At 55.9% G+C, this 13,440-nt stretch overlaps 2 protein-coding genes across 3 annotated transcripts; one reads left to right on the forward strand and one right to left on the reverse strand.

Annotated features, from left to right (window-relative positions):
* Positions 1–327: 327 nt before the first annotated feature.
* On the reverse strand, positions 328–2,099 carry TLCD1 (TLC domain containing 1). The gene is made up of 4 exons (XM_049636703.1): positions 1,719–2,099; positions 1,301–1,383; positions 1,132–1,214; positions 328–867 (listed from the first exon to the last, which is right to left on the reverse strand). The coding sequence occupies exons 1-4, from the start codon at positions 1,910–1,912 to the stop codon at positions 484–486; spliced, it is 744 nt and encodes a 247-aa protein (XP_049492660.1). The 5' UTR covers positions 1,913–2,099; the 3' UTR covers positions 328–483.
* Positions 2,100–3,649: 1,550 nt separating this feature from the next.
* On the forward strand, positions 3,650–13,329 carry NEK8 (NIMA related kinase 8). Of its 2 annotated transcripts, none has more exons than XM_049636678.1 (15): positions 3,650–3,731; positions 6,161–6,366; positions 6,607–6,839; positions 7,070–7,201; positions 7,691–7,899; positions 8,061–8,140; positions 8,226–8,407; positions 8,511–8,661; positions 9,611–9,687; positions 10,016–10,133; positions 11,017–11,167; positions 11,402–11,565; positions 11,671–11,829; positions 11,995–12,153; positions 12,539–13,329. In XM_049636678.1, the coding sequence occupies exons 2-15, from the start codon at positions 6,231–6,233 to the stop codon at positions 12,565–12,567; spliced, it is 1,980 nt and encodes a 659-aa protein (XP_049492635.1). In that variant the 5' UTR covers positions 3,650–3,731; positions 6,161–6,230; the 3' UTR covers positions 12,568–13,329. The 2 variants fall into 2 exon arrangements, with proteins under 2 accessions (XP_049492635.1, XP_049492634.1); XM_049636677.1 differs by lacking the exon at positions 3,650–3,731 and adding an exon at positions 4,254–4,339.
* The last annotated feature ends 111 nt before the right edge of the window (positions 13,330–13,440 follow it).

Raw genomic sequence — 13,440 nt, forward strand, 5'->3', positions numbered from 1 at the left:
TAGTATCTCACCACACTTGTTAACATTTTAGCAACAGGAACCCAAATATTTGTGGCCCAGATGAGGGTTGGTTGTCTGTCCTAGGACAACTACGATTTGCCACCATCATAGTGGTAGGAGAAAAAACAAGAACCCCTCCCTTTATCCCTGGAAGAGGCTTTGTATGAAACCAGTACACAATACACAATTCTCATTAGCATCCACTTCAGGGCAGTGTGGGATGGCTGCCTTTCATAGCACCTTGTCCCCGCACCCAACCAGCATGTCCAACCGGTCTGTCTGCTTTCCTCACCCCTTGCCCAAGAAAGGACAAGGACTTCGGAGGAGTGCTTTCATTAGCATTTTCAATAGTAGGTGCAGACTTCAAAGGTGGAGAGGTTATCCCCAGGATGCCCCAGGCTTGGGGCTAATTCTTTCATATATGTGTGAGGCTCTGTTCTTGGCTGTGTTTGCTCTTGCCACAAGTTGTAGGCTTTGTGCCTCTCACTCAGTCAAAAATTTGTCTTTGTGTTGCTGGCTGGGGACACGCTGAGGGCAGAAGTCTGAGCGGAGGAGACGGGAAAAGTAGATGAGAATCATGATGTCCAGCATGAGCAGGATACCCAGCAGAAAAGTGCCCAGAGTCCTCTGGCCCAAATAACGCAAGAAGTAGTGAGTGAGGTAGGCCTGAGGGGCCAGGCGGAAGAGAAAGTACATGACCAAATTGACATATTTGTTGACCCGGTAGAGGAGAAGGTGCTGGGCATTGTTGATCTTCATCATCATGCGGAAGGTGAGGAATATGTTGCTGACCTCCACCAGCAATGTTAGGACTCCCCCACCGACAAAACTGCTCCAAAAGATGCCTGAAAAGAAGGCACCCATGGCCTGGAAGACAAGGGTGAGAATGTGTTAGGGAACCCAGATACCATCAGTTTGTTGAGATACTAGGTAAGGCCAGGGATTGCTGGCCTAAAATAGCCAAGGGCACAGAAACAATGCCAACCCTCTGTCCCAGCAATGGAATGTAGGACACAGGTTAGAAATGGGGTTAAGAAAAAGATGGGTCTTTACCTCCCAGGTTCAGACAGACAAGGCTGAGACTAGATTGCTAGCACCAGGCCTACACCATATCCCCTGCGTCTCATTTACCATGACGTGGTGAACCAGGTATTCCCAAGAAGCTCGGGCTTGATGACTAATCACGATGTCCACCGTGTCGTGGATGAAATACCCTAGCAGAGAGAAAACGGTCATGAAAAGACCTGAACAAGCTTTTCCCCGTCCCCCACCTACTTAATGCTTTCTGGGCAAGACCTACCTGCGGAGAAGCAAACTAGCAGGTAGCCAGAAAGCGACCATGCCGTCTCAATCTCCACCAGCAACTCCGGGGTCTGCCATATACTGGGAGCGAAGAAAGCAGGCTCTCAACATCTCGGCATCCCTAAGGACCCTCTAATCCCCCCATTACCCTTCCCAGTCCCCGGGGATCTGAGCTCGCGCTATTGGCTGACTGGGCAGTGAGGAGAGAGGCCTGGCTGAAACCCAGGTGTCTCCCGTTTCCCAGATGGGATTTTTTTTTTCCCCCTCCCCCTGGGTCCTCTGCCGCTCCTAGTTGGAGAGTTTTCCAAACAGGGAAATCAGGTAAGACTGCATGGCCTCGGCCTGCCCGAGAGGGATGCGGAGGGTAACGCGGGATCCCTAGCCACCCACCTTCAAAACCCCAGTCCTTTACTCACCACAGCAGCGCCCAGATTCCAGACACGATGGAATGGGCGAAGGAGACGAGCAGGTTGTGCCAGCGCCAGGTGCGCAGGGGGTCGGCGCGCACGTGCGCCGGCAGCGGCAGGCAGCAGAGCGCTCTCCGGAGCCCCCGGAAGGTCAGCGTGGCGCTCAGGAGCAGCGGCAGGGCGGGGTGAAGCAGTGGGAGCATGCTGGCCCTCCCTGCCGTCTGTCTGCCCTCGAGGCGGCCTCCTCGGACTGCTCCCGGAATGGGGCTCCCTCTCGGGCCAGTCCACCCCGGCCGCCTCGCTGCCGGCCGCCAGCCTCGCACAGATTTCGTGGAGCCCTCTAGGCCCCTGCGCTCCTCCCGGGCCCTCCCCGCGGGCCTCTGTCCCCGCCCCCTATCGCCCCCGCCCCACCCCGCCCCACCCCGCCCCGCCCCGCCCCGGCCGCTTGCTCCCGCCCCTCCGGCTCCTAGGCTGCACCGAGGGCGCGAGCGCCGTTTCCCGGGGTCTCCCGGCCCCGCCTGGCTCCCGCGGACTGCGGGCGAAAAGGAGCTGTACTGGGGGCGCCGCCGCCCCCGTGGCACCCCTCTCTGGCGCCTCCCGACTGCCGATGGAGCCCCGCCTCCCTCGCTTGGCCTCATTAACCCGCGTCCCTACTTTCCCCGGGGCTACCGGCTCCCCCTCCTGGGCGGGCACTGAGAGAACTCTCTCTCCTCCCTCAACTCCAATCTTGGCGGGGCGGGGCCCGTCACACACCCGGGTCCTTTAAGCCCTGGTCCTGCAGATGGATCCGAGCCTCACTTCGACAATGATCTCCGCCCATACCCTGTTCTTCCACTGGATGTCTAGCTTCTTCAGGCCAGTTTTTCTGCGTGTATGGCGCCCCGCATCGACTCCGTGCCTGGAAAGGATCGACTAATCTATCACCACCCCTCTTCCCAGCTCGCTCTTGGGCTCCCGGGGCCGTGCGGCTGTCACAATCCTCCCTCAGACAGTCCCAGCTCTCTTCTCCTGGCTCCCTGGAGACTGGGACGAGGAAAGACCGCGGATTTGCCGGGGCTGCTGGGGTGACCCTTACTTTTCAGGCCAGCGGCCCGAGGCAGTTGCAGCTCGCGGTCACTAGGTGTCAGCCTATCCCCACCTTGGGGCGGGATCCCCTCCCGCCTCCAGTGGAACGAAGAGCTAACGCCAGAACTGCTGAGAACCTGGGGCTGGGGTGGCGGTAAGGGAGTGGAAGGGTGTAGCTGGAGGGGAGGGGGGAGCTAGGGAAAAGCTGCTGCGAGAGGGAGGGAAAGCTAGAAGCCTTAGGGGACCAAGAGGTTTGGGTGTTTGCTCTGCCTCCCCTGATAGCTCCACGGTTACATATTAACCCCTGTGGGGCTCCTGGGTCAACCACGGCCCGACTGGTTTCTAGGTGAGAGCACGAGTGTCCCGGGTTGAGCGGCTTTTCCCCTCTGTGCTCCCCTTTAGTCACAGGGCAGCTTTGTTTATCAGCCAAGAGCAGCCTGAGGCAGCGACCGAGGGCCCCTCGTGGGGACCCTCAAGTGGTCCTTCCACTTGGGTAGGTTTGAGTACCCTTTTGAGGGGTGGGGCTGAACAGAACATAAACAATCCTTTCTTCACATTCCTCATTCACTCAGAAATAGGGACGCTATCCCTTAGCTAATAATCATCCTCTCGCTCTTTGAGCTTTTATGGAGCTCACACAGAGGAGCGGCACAGGGAGACAACAGGAATTAAACTCACTCCTGTTCAAGACAGTCGTACTGACCAGCCCCCTACGTTTAGGCAGAAGCTTTGAACCCACATCGGCCAAACAGCTCCCTTTCCTCCTCTCTCTGATGTTTTCAGATAATGGTCCACTTCCCTTTCATCCCCCTCTCAAGGAGATTCTCCCTATATTTGAGCGTTGAAGGCAGATTACCTGAGGCAAAGTTGTGTGTGTGCAGGGGGAAGTTGGAAGTGCTGATGAGCGCGGTGCTCACAAGTCCGGACGGCCTGGAGACCGTGTCTCCTCCACCCTAGGTGAATCAATTTGCACAGCTCGGGGTTGCCCCGGTCCCTCCCTAGGCAAACACGAAACTCAGCTAACCTTGCTCCCTGCCCCACAGACCGAGAGTGCTGACGCTCTCGGTACAGTTTTGGTAGTTCATCATTTGCGTGCCAATGAGAATCTGCTCTCCCCTTTCGAAATAGCGTCACTAGTGGGCAAAGAGGTGCTGCGCTGAGAGGTCGGTCCTGGCTTTCCACCCTCACACGGTTGTGCAGGGCACCCCTCCGCTCTAAGGAAGCTTTTTGAGGGCCGGTTGCCGAGAAGTGTGTGGGAAGTGGCTGGTACCGTACCGCTAACCGCGCCAAGAAACGGCGTAACACTCCGTTCCTCGGACCCTGAAAAAGTAACTGTGGGTGGGGGCTGGTAAGACCCAGTAAACAGCACAAAACAGATACGAGGCTGAACCAACTCCAATCTCACTTGCTCCGCCCCCAATTATCTTTCAACGTAGGGGGCGTGGCCCTAGGGTGGGCGGGTCCGCGCACGCGCCGCGTCTGGGTGTAGGGGTTCCGGAAATGTGACTGAGAAATGAGATGGAGAAGTACGAGCGGATCCGAGTGGTGGGGAGAGGTGCTTTCGGGTGAGCCAGGGATCTGGGGAAGGAAACTGGTCGGGGAGAGGGAAAGTAAGTCCCAACTCTGTCCGCGAATTCTCTGCCTGGTTAGCCCCGCCCCGAGGCGTGAGCGCACACTTGGAAAGCCCCGCCCAGACTTCCGGTCTCAGTCCCTGCTGGGAGACTCCGCCTCTAAGGAGGTCACGCCCCCAACAAGCCTGTGCGCCCCCACAGAGTTCTGTTCTTTGATGCCTGATTCATTCATTCTACAAATACTGAGCGCCAACTCTACCGGTCTGGCTCTTGGCGCCAAGTATACTGTCAAGACCAAAATAGGCGTGGCCTTTTCTCTCTCGAAGCCTACAGACTGTAGGGAAATAATACAATAAACAAGATATTAAAGCAGTTACTAACAAGCTGCGAGCATAGTATACACCAGGGAGTACTTATTTGGGATGGTCAAGGAAATTTTCCCTGAGAGGTGAAGTTTAAAGCCAAGACTTAAGGAATGAAGACCAGTAATTCGAAGGTGAAGGCAGAGCTTTTCAAACAGAGGAAACCGTCTATGGGAAGGACCTCATGTGAGAAAGAATTCAGAGTATTCAAGTAACCGAGAAAAAGACTGAAGTTGGAATGTAGTGGCCAAGGGAAAGAATGGTATAAAATGGGATTGTCACAGAGGTCAGGGACCAGATTATGGCCTTATGGGCGGAGATAAAGGGGTTGAATTTATTTGAAGTGTAAAGGGAAGAGGTTTAAGCAGAATGGTCTTGATGTGATTTGCATTTTTAAAATGTCACTCGGGCTGCTGTATGGAACTTAGATTTGAGGATGACAAAAAGTGAAGGTACCATTTTAAAGAGACTCGTTCAGTATTTTAGGCAGGAAATAATGACTTGGCCAAGGGTTGTAGCAGAAATCAGAGAGAGAAATGGATGAGTTCACAATATTTTGGAGGTAGAAACAGGATTTGTTGATGTGTTAAGTTTGAAATGGAGGAAAGATTTTGGCATGATTTTCAGGGTGTCTGACTTTGTGGTGGTGTCATTTACTGAGATGGAAGAGACTGAGAAAGGAAAGGTTTTGGGGGCAGGAATCAAAAGTTCTATTTTGATTTTTTTGTTAAGATTTAGGATGCATGCAAGCCATTTAGGTAGAGATGCAAGGCAGGTAGTTGGATTTGTTAGTCTGGGGCTCAGAGGAGAGAGATATCAAATATAAATTTGATACTTAGATGATCATTCATTCATATCATCCATTCATTCAGCAGATACTTATTGAGTTCCTGTGTGCTAAATATTGGGCTATGCTCTGGGGATATGGTTGTGAAGGAGAACAAGAATCCTGCTTTTTATGGATACTAACCAGAGCTGGAAGAAAATAATAGTGTAAATGGCTTCTACTCATTGAGCATTTTTGATGTGCCAAACGCTGTGCTAAGTGCCTTACATGCATTTTCTCAGCAACCCAGGGAAGTTGATTCTGTTTTTCAGATGATAACATCATATAATGCAAGAGCAGATAAGTAGTAAGAGGAGGAGCCAGGATTTGAACCCAGGCAGTTAACTCCAGGGTGTGTGGGAACGTAGGGAGATCAAGACTAACTTCACTGTGTCTTTGGTGAAACTGAATCTCAAATAAGTTAAATGACTTGCCTAAGGTCTCACACAGAGTTTGTGGTCAATTCTCCCTGTTCCTAAACTCAGTGTTCTGTGCATTTAGTTAGATGATCTCTTAGTCTGGGTTTCCTTTCCCCTCTCTTCAGTACTATCCAGTGACCAGGTCTGCCCTGCCTGATGTGTGGCTGGAGGCTCGGCTGGTACCCACCCCTGTACTCTGTGTCCCCAGGATTGTGCACCTGTGCCTGCGCAAGGCTGACCAGAAGCTGGTGATCATCAAGCAGATCCCAGTGGAGCAGATGACCAAGGAAGAGCGGCAGGCAGCCCAAAATGAGTGCCAGGTCCTCAAGCTACTCAATCACCCCAACGTCATTGAGTACTATGAGAACTTCCTGGAGGACAAGGCCCTCATGATTGCCATGGAATACGCACCAGGTGGGCCAGCCTCCTTGCATTGTCCTGGCTCCAAGGGCCTCTCACTTCTGGGACAGGCAGACACAGATCAGCCGGCTTCCCTCCTCAGAATGAGTTTGATGGAGGGTCAGAGGTATAGAGTTCTCATCCCAGTTGTGTGAGGCTAGCAGGCCCTTGCCCTGTCTGGGCTGCTCAGTTTCATAAAAGGAGAGTCCCAGGTATGGGGAGACCTGGATCTGAAGCGGTTCCTTGTGGCTGCAGGTGGCACCCTGGCTGAGTTCATCCAAAAACGCTGTAACTCCCTGCTGGAGGAGGAGACCATCCTGCACTTCTTTGTGCAGATCCTGCTCGCGCTCCATCACGTGCACACCCATCTCATCCTGCACCGGGACCTTAAGACTCAAAACATCCTTCTTGACAAACACCGCATGGTTGTCAAGATCGGGGACTTCGGCATCTCCAAGATCCTTAGCAGCAAGAGCAAGGCCTACACGGTGCCTGGGCGTGGAGGGGAACTCAAGGGTGCTGGAGGTTTTGATGGCCAAGGCCCACTCTGTGTCCCAACTCTCTCCCCACCATAAGACCTTGGCCCCTTAGGCCCTGGCTGGCTGCAGGAAGAAGCACTTGGGCCTGCTTTGGGAAGAAGCTGTCTCCCAGTGGGCCTTGAACAGAGCCTTCCCTCCCCCACCCTCAGGCTATAATAATATCCTCTTCTGCCCTGCAGGTGGTGGGCACTCCGTGCTACATCTCCCCTGAACTGTGTGAGGGCAAGCCTTACAACCAGAAGAGTGACATCTGGGCCCTGGGCTGTGTCCTCTATGAACTGGCCAGTCTCAAGAGGGCTTTCGAAGCTGCGGTGAGTTAGCACCCCCATGGGGACAACTAGGACATCTCTGTCCCTCCTCAGGAAGTCCTCGGCTCCAGCCACCTCTTATTTCTTCTCTTTTGGCTGAGTTATGTTTCCCTCATCAGACCAGTAGGTCAGCCCAGGGCAGGGCTGTGACTTCCCTCTGGCTATGGGTTCCTGAGGGAGGGCTTGGGCCTTTCCACTAAACTGAGGACTCCTGAAAGCAGAGCTCTCCCATCAGATTAGGGACCCTCCTAAGGGCAAGGCTTGAGTTCTCCCAACAACCTAGGGTTCCTGAGGACATAACTGAAGCTAAGCTCCCCTATCAGGAGTTCTTGAGAGCAGGCTTCGGCAACTGTATCACTGGGAGTCCCCTCTTCAGACTGAACGCTCTGAGTGCAGGGCAATGACCACCCCATTAGACCTGGGGCGGGGAGGCGCTGCCACCCAAGAGCATGACTCCGGCTGTGGCCAACCTCACACTTGATGCTTTCACAGAACCTGCCAGCGCTGGTGCTGAAGATCATGAGCGGCACCTTTGCACCTATCTCTGACCGGTACAGCCCTGAGCTGCGCCAGCTCGTCCTCAGTCTGCTCAGCCTGGAGCCCGCACAGCGGCCACCGCTCAGCCACATCATGGCACAGCCACTCTGCATCCGCGCCCTCCTCAACCTCCACACCGACCTGGGGAGCATCCGCATGAGGAGGCCTGTGCAGGGAGGGAGGGACTCTGGGCCCAGGGGAGCACCCAATGGGAGCATAATGGGCCTGGGGCAGAGGGAGCTCCTGGCAAGTCCTCCATTCCTGCGTGTGGGAGTGCCAGGAATGGGCCAGGTCTTGAACCCCCACCCCCACCCCCGACCCACAGGGCAGAGAAGTCCCTGGTCCCAGGGCCACCCATGGTCCCCGGCAGCACAGGGAGCAGGACCACAGGCGCCCGCTGCAGGGGTAAGTCGGAGCCCCCGGCCGGTGGTGCTCACGGCCGCCAAGCCATTCCCACTAGTTTAATAGGCCTGATGCACTGTCCCCGCAGGTATACCCCGGGGACCCGCACGGCCGGCCATTCCGCCACCGCTGTCGGCGGTCTACGCGTGGGGCGGTGGGCTCAGCGCCCCGCTGCGGCTGCCGATGCTCAACACAGAGGTGGTCCAGGTGGCAGCTGGGCGCACGCAGAAGGCGGGCGTCACGCGCTCGGGGCGCCTTATCCTCTGGGAGGTGAGCAGGCTGGGGTGGCCCTGGACCGCAAGGGGGGTCCGGGCAAGCAGGGGCCAAGCAGGGGCGGCCGGGGCGCCGCCCACGCCCTCCTGGCCTCCGACAGGCCCCGCCCCTAGGCGCCGGAGGGGGCGCGCTCCTGCCCGGGGCGGTGGAGCAGCCGCAGCCCCAGTTCGTCTCCCGTTTCCTGGAGGGCCAGTCGGGCGTGACTATCAAACATGTGGCCTGCGGGGACCTCTTCACGGCCTGCCTGACCGGTGAGTCCTTCAGGGGACTATGGGAAGGCACCCCCCAGAGCACCTTCCCTCATTGCTTTGTCATTTGCACACTCAATTAATACTGCTCTCTACTCTTTATCTGGCACCAGGTTCTTTTTTTTTTTCAACGTTTTTTTTTATTTTTTTTATTTTTTTTAATTTTTTTTTATTTTTGGGACAGAGAGAGACAGAGCATGAACGGGGGAGGGGCAGAGAGAGAGGGAGACACAGAATCGGAAACAGGCTCCAGGCTCCGAGCCATCAGCCCAGAGCCTGACGCGGGGCTCAAACTCACGGACCGCGAGATCGTGACCTGGCTGAAGTCGGACGCTTAACCGACTGCGCCACCCAGGCGCCCCTAGCACCAGGTTCTTTACTCAAGCACTCCCCTTTACCCTCACAAGGGCCTGGGCGAGTAGTTACAGTATATTGTACTCATTTGAGGGAGGCTCAGAGAGAGAGAGACAGAGACAGAGAGAGAGAGAGAGGGAGAGAGATCTGGAAAGCTCAGATCTTAAAAGCTCAAAGAGGAGAGGGGTGCCTCTGTGGCTCAGTTGGTTAAGCGCCGGGCTGTTGATCTGGGCTCAGGTCTTGATCTTACAACTGGGGAGATGGAGCCTTGCATCAGGGCAACAGACCTTGCTGCTGTGCTCAGAGCACAGAGCCTGCTTGGGAGTCTCTCTCCCTGTCTCTCTGCCCCTCCCCAGCTCGCACTCTCTTTCTCTCAAAAATAAATAAACTTCAAAAAAAAAAAAAGTAAATAAAGCTCAGAGACTGTCACTTGTCCCAACTCACACATCTGAGAAGAGACACCTCTGCCTATCCTTTTCTACCTCCTGTCCCATTCTTCCAGCTTTTTCTTGCTCCTCCAACCCATGGACTGGCTTATCTGGAAAAACAGCCCAACCTCTCTCTCCTTTCTCGTTCCTCACCACCCCCCTCTCTCCAGACCGAGGTATCATCATGACCTTTGGCAGTGGCAGTAACGGGTGCCTAGGCCATGGCAGCCTCAATGACATCAGCCAGGTGGGTGTTGCACATACCTTGGGGAAGAGGAAGTGGGGAGATGGCATGGAGCCCACATTTGAGAGCTGACACCCAGGTTGGGGGCAGGGGATCCCCAGCAGCTAGGTCCCTCTAGCTCCCAGGCTGCACCTGTCCCAGGCAGTACCAGGGGAAGTACCGAAAGGCCGGCCTTCCCCAGTGGTTGCAGTGGGGGTGGGAGGGCAGTTAAAGAGACAGCCATGTCTTGTGAGAATTCGCCGCTTCCAACTTCGTCCTTACATGGGATGCTGAGGCCAGGCAGCTAGTCTAGGCCCCTTGCCCAGTCTCTCTCACTTCCCCCCCTCTCTAGCCCACCATTGTGGAGGCGCTGCTGGGCTATGAGATGGTGCAGGTGGCCTGTGGGGCCTCTCACGTGCTGGCCCTGTCCACAGAGCGAGAACTATTTGCGTGGGGCCGCGGAGATGGTGGTAAGCTCTCCACCTCATTCTAGCCTCTTGGCTGCATCTCACAGTACCCTGGCCGTGATTTGTTCCCTTTATACCCACCTTCTACCCCATGACTCGTTCTCCGTCTTTTCTCTTCAATTCCATTCATTTATTGACTTACGAAAATTTACTGCACATCTGTGAGCCCCCTGGGCTGGGTGCAGGGACAAGTGGAACAAGAGTCACTTCCTTCAGGGGCTTATGTTGTAACGGGGGAGATTTCTTTCATCAGTCAATACTTCTGGTGGCCCTCTCTGGGTCACACGTCCCACTGGGCTTTGAAACTAGAGAAGACCTACATGGGGTTTCTGTCCTCCTGGCAGACTCATTCTAATGGAAGGGATGACATCTCCCTATGACAAAGGACAGACAGGGGCGCCTGGGTGGCTCAGTCGGTGGTTAAGCGTCCGACTTCAGCTCAGGTCACGATCTCGCGGTCCGTGAGTTCGAGCCCCGCGTCGGGCTCTGGGCTGATGGCTCAGAGCCTGGAGCCTGTTTCCGATTCTGTGTCTCCCTCTCTCTCTGTCCCTCCCCCATTCATGCTGTGTCTCTCTCTCTCTGTCTCAAAAATAAGTAAACGTTAAAAAAAAAAAAAAAAAAGGACAGACAGTGTGAGGGCTCCTCCCAAGGTCCAGAGATGTGAGAACCCAAGGAATGGCATGGGAGTTTCCTGGAGGAGGCAGAGGTGGCATCTGAACGGGGTCTTGAGGAGGAGTAGGATTTTGACCATAGAGGGGCCAAGGATGGGCATTTCAGGCTGAGGGCACAGCCTTCACTCACGCTGTTCCCTCTTCTCTGTGACTCCTCATCCTGGCATCACCGACCCTAAAACTCAAACAAGCCCCATCCTGGTTTCTCATTGTAGGCCGGCTAGGACTGGGCACCAGGGAGTCCCACAGCTGTCCCCAGCAGGTATCCATACCCCCAGGACAGGAAGCCCAGCGGGTTGTATGTGGCATTGACTCCTCCATGATCCTCACCGTGCCTGGCCGAGCCCTGGCTTGTGGGAGTAACAGGTAAATAGGTACACCGGGATGACTAGCCTGTCCCCTTCCCCTCCCTGGCTGCTAAGGCAACATGACATGTCGTTGCCACCAACCGAGGGGCAGAACTAGGGGGCGCTGAGAGTGCTGCTGGGTTCAACCCAGGGTGGGATCTGTGCCCTGGTGACCGGCTCTTGCCCAGATTGCTGGAAGCAGGAGAGACTATACAAAGTGTCAGCTGCACTTGGGTTTTGCCTGTACCTTCAGGTTCAACAAACTGGGCCTGGACCACTGCTCCCTGGGGGAGGAGCCTGCCCCCGACCAGCAGGTAGAGGAGGCCCTGAGCTTCACACTGCTAGGTTCCGCACCCCTGGACCAGGAGCCCTTGCTGAGTGTGGACCTGGGCACTGCTCATTCAGCTGCTGTCACTGGTGAGTAGGACCTGGGCACGGGAGGCCACGGGTGAACTCTCCTGGCCTCCTTGGAATCTCACTTGAGGCATCCCTTTCCTTCCTTCCCTTTTTCCTCCCCTACAGCCTCTGGTGACTGCTACACTTTTGGCAGCAATCAGCATGGGCAGTTGGGCACCAATGCCCGCCGGGTCAGCCGGGCACCGTGTCAAGTCCGAGGCCTGCAGAACATCAAGACAGCGATGGTGGCCTGTGGGGATGCCTTCACTGTAGCCATTGGGGCAGGTGATTAGTGGGCACTGTGGGGGCGGATGGGGTGTGGGCAGTCCGTGGTTATCACGTTCAGGGTTGCTGAACATCGTGATGGGGCCCGTGCAGCGATCCGGGAGGAGAGCTGCTCGCTGAGCCGTGTCCTCCTCCTACTTCCGTGCTTGGGATTCTGTTTGGCAGAAGGCGAAGTGTACTCTTGGGGCAAAGGGGCCCGAGGTCGACTGGGAAGAAGGGATGAGGATGCTGGACTCCCTCGGCCAGTGCAGCTGGATGAGACGCACCCTTACACAGTGACTTCTGTGTCCTGTTGCCATGGAAACACTCTGCTGGCCGTTCGCCGTGAGTTGTTATAACTTTTCCCACTTCATCTACACCAGGGTTAATCCAGCTGGGCCCTGCTCCTGCCCCCATCCCCAGTGGTCACAGCCCAAATCACTAAAAACCCCCAGATAAATGAAAGCAGAAGCTGCCGGGTAAAACAGCTTCCTACCTGGGGAGGGCAGGGGCTTTTGCGTCTTGGGCCTTGTTGAAGGGCTGCTCCGGTGCTTCCCAGGGCCCAAAGGCCTTCTTTCTCCTCCTACCTCCAGTCCAGTTTAGTTTGAACCTCTGTTTCTGGCCTGTCAGGGTCCAGAGTCCAGGGCCATGTGTGGGAGTGGGAGCGGAGGTGGGGATCCCTTGCTGAGGCACTGCCCTCCGGGTCGCTGCAAGTTTCCATACCTTCCAGCGGTTACGGATGAGCCAATCCCACCCTGAGGCACCTAGATACACCTCTGGACCTGGACCACCCTGCTGTTGCTTCTCCTCTGAACGTTCTTGAAATGTGCGGATGCCTGCAGCAAGACTGTCCCCACCAGCCCCTGGCTGGTCATTAACCCGGTAGAAGAACTAGTGAAGCGCCCACTCTCCTTTGGCCCTGGATATGAAAACCTCAACCCACCCTGTTCCCCCAACAACTCTCTTTTCTCTCCCCACCCCTCTTCTCTTAAGTTGGTGTCCCCAGGGACCAGGCTGGCTAGACCTGGAAACCAGACCTAAGTTTGGGAAGCAGGGTGGTCTCCCGACTCTTGGCAGAAAAAAGCTGGAGGTGGCTGTGGCTCCATCCAGATCATGCCCTTTCCCCCAGCTCAGTTAGAAAAGAAATCGCTGGTGCCCCCTGCGAGAGCAGCTCTACTTTGGAGCAGGGCAAGCCCAGTCCTGCCTGGACTGGCCATTCTGGCAGCCTAGCTTCTGCATTGCCTGGGGCAGGGAGTCTTGCCACCTTACCCCCCACTCGGTAACCTGAGGCACAGATTAGCACAATTCTGAGCTCTTTCGTCCCCTGTGGACTGGAAATGCATCTGCCAAGGGTACCAAAGTGTCTACTGCGGAGCTAATCCCTGCTGAAGGTTGCCTCTCACCCCACACCCCAGCCTTTCCCCCAAAGCAGGTTGGGAGAAAGGTTGCTGGCTGGGCCAGACCAGTTTTCCAGATGACTGGGAAATAGCGCCAATAAAAACATCAGCTGCCTGCCTAGAATGTGGTCTCTTCAGGGTTGGGGGTGGCGACACCCCAGGGCTGGGCAGGGCCGCGGTCCGGCCTGGCCTGGGGAGGAATGTAGGCGCAGCCTGAGGCTGGGGCCGAGGTTCC

Source organism: Panthera uncia, chromosome E1, assembly GCF_023721935.1.
Source record: "Panthera uncia isolate 11264 chromosome E1, Puncia_PCG_1.0, whole genome shotgun sequence".
Classification (NCBI taxonomy): domain Eukaryota; kingdom Metazoa; phylum Chordata; class Mammalia; order Carnivora; family Felidae; genus Panthera; species Panthera uncia.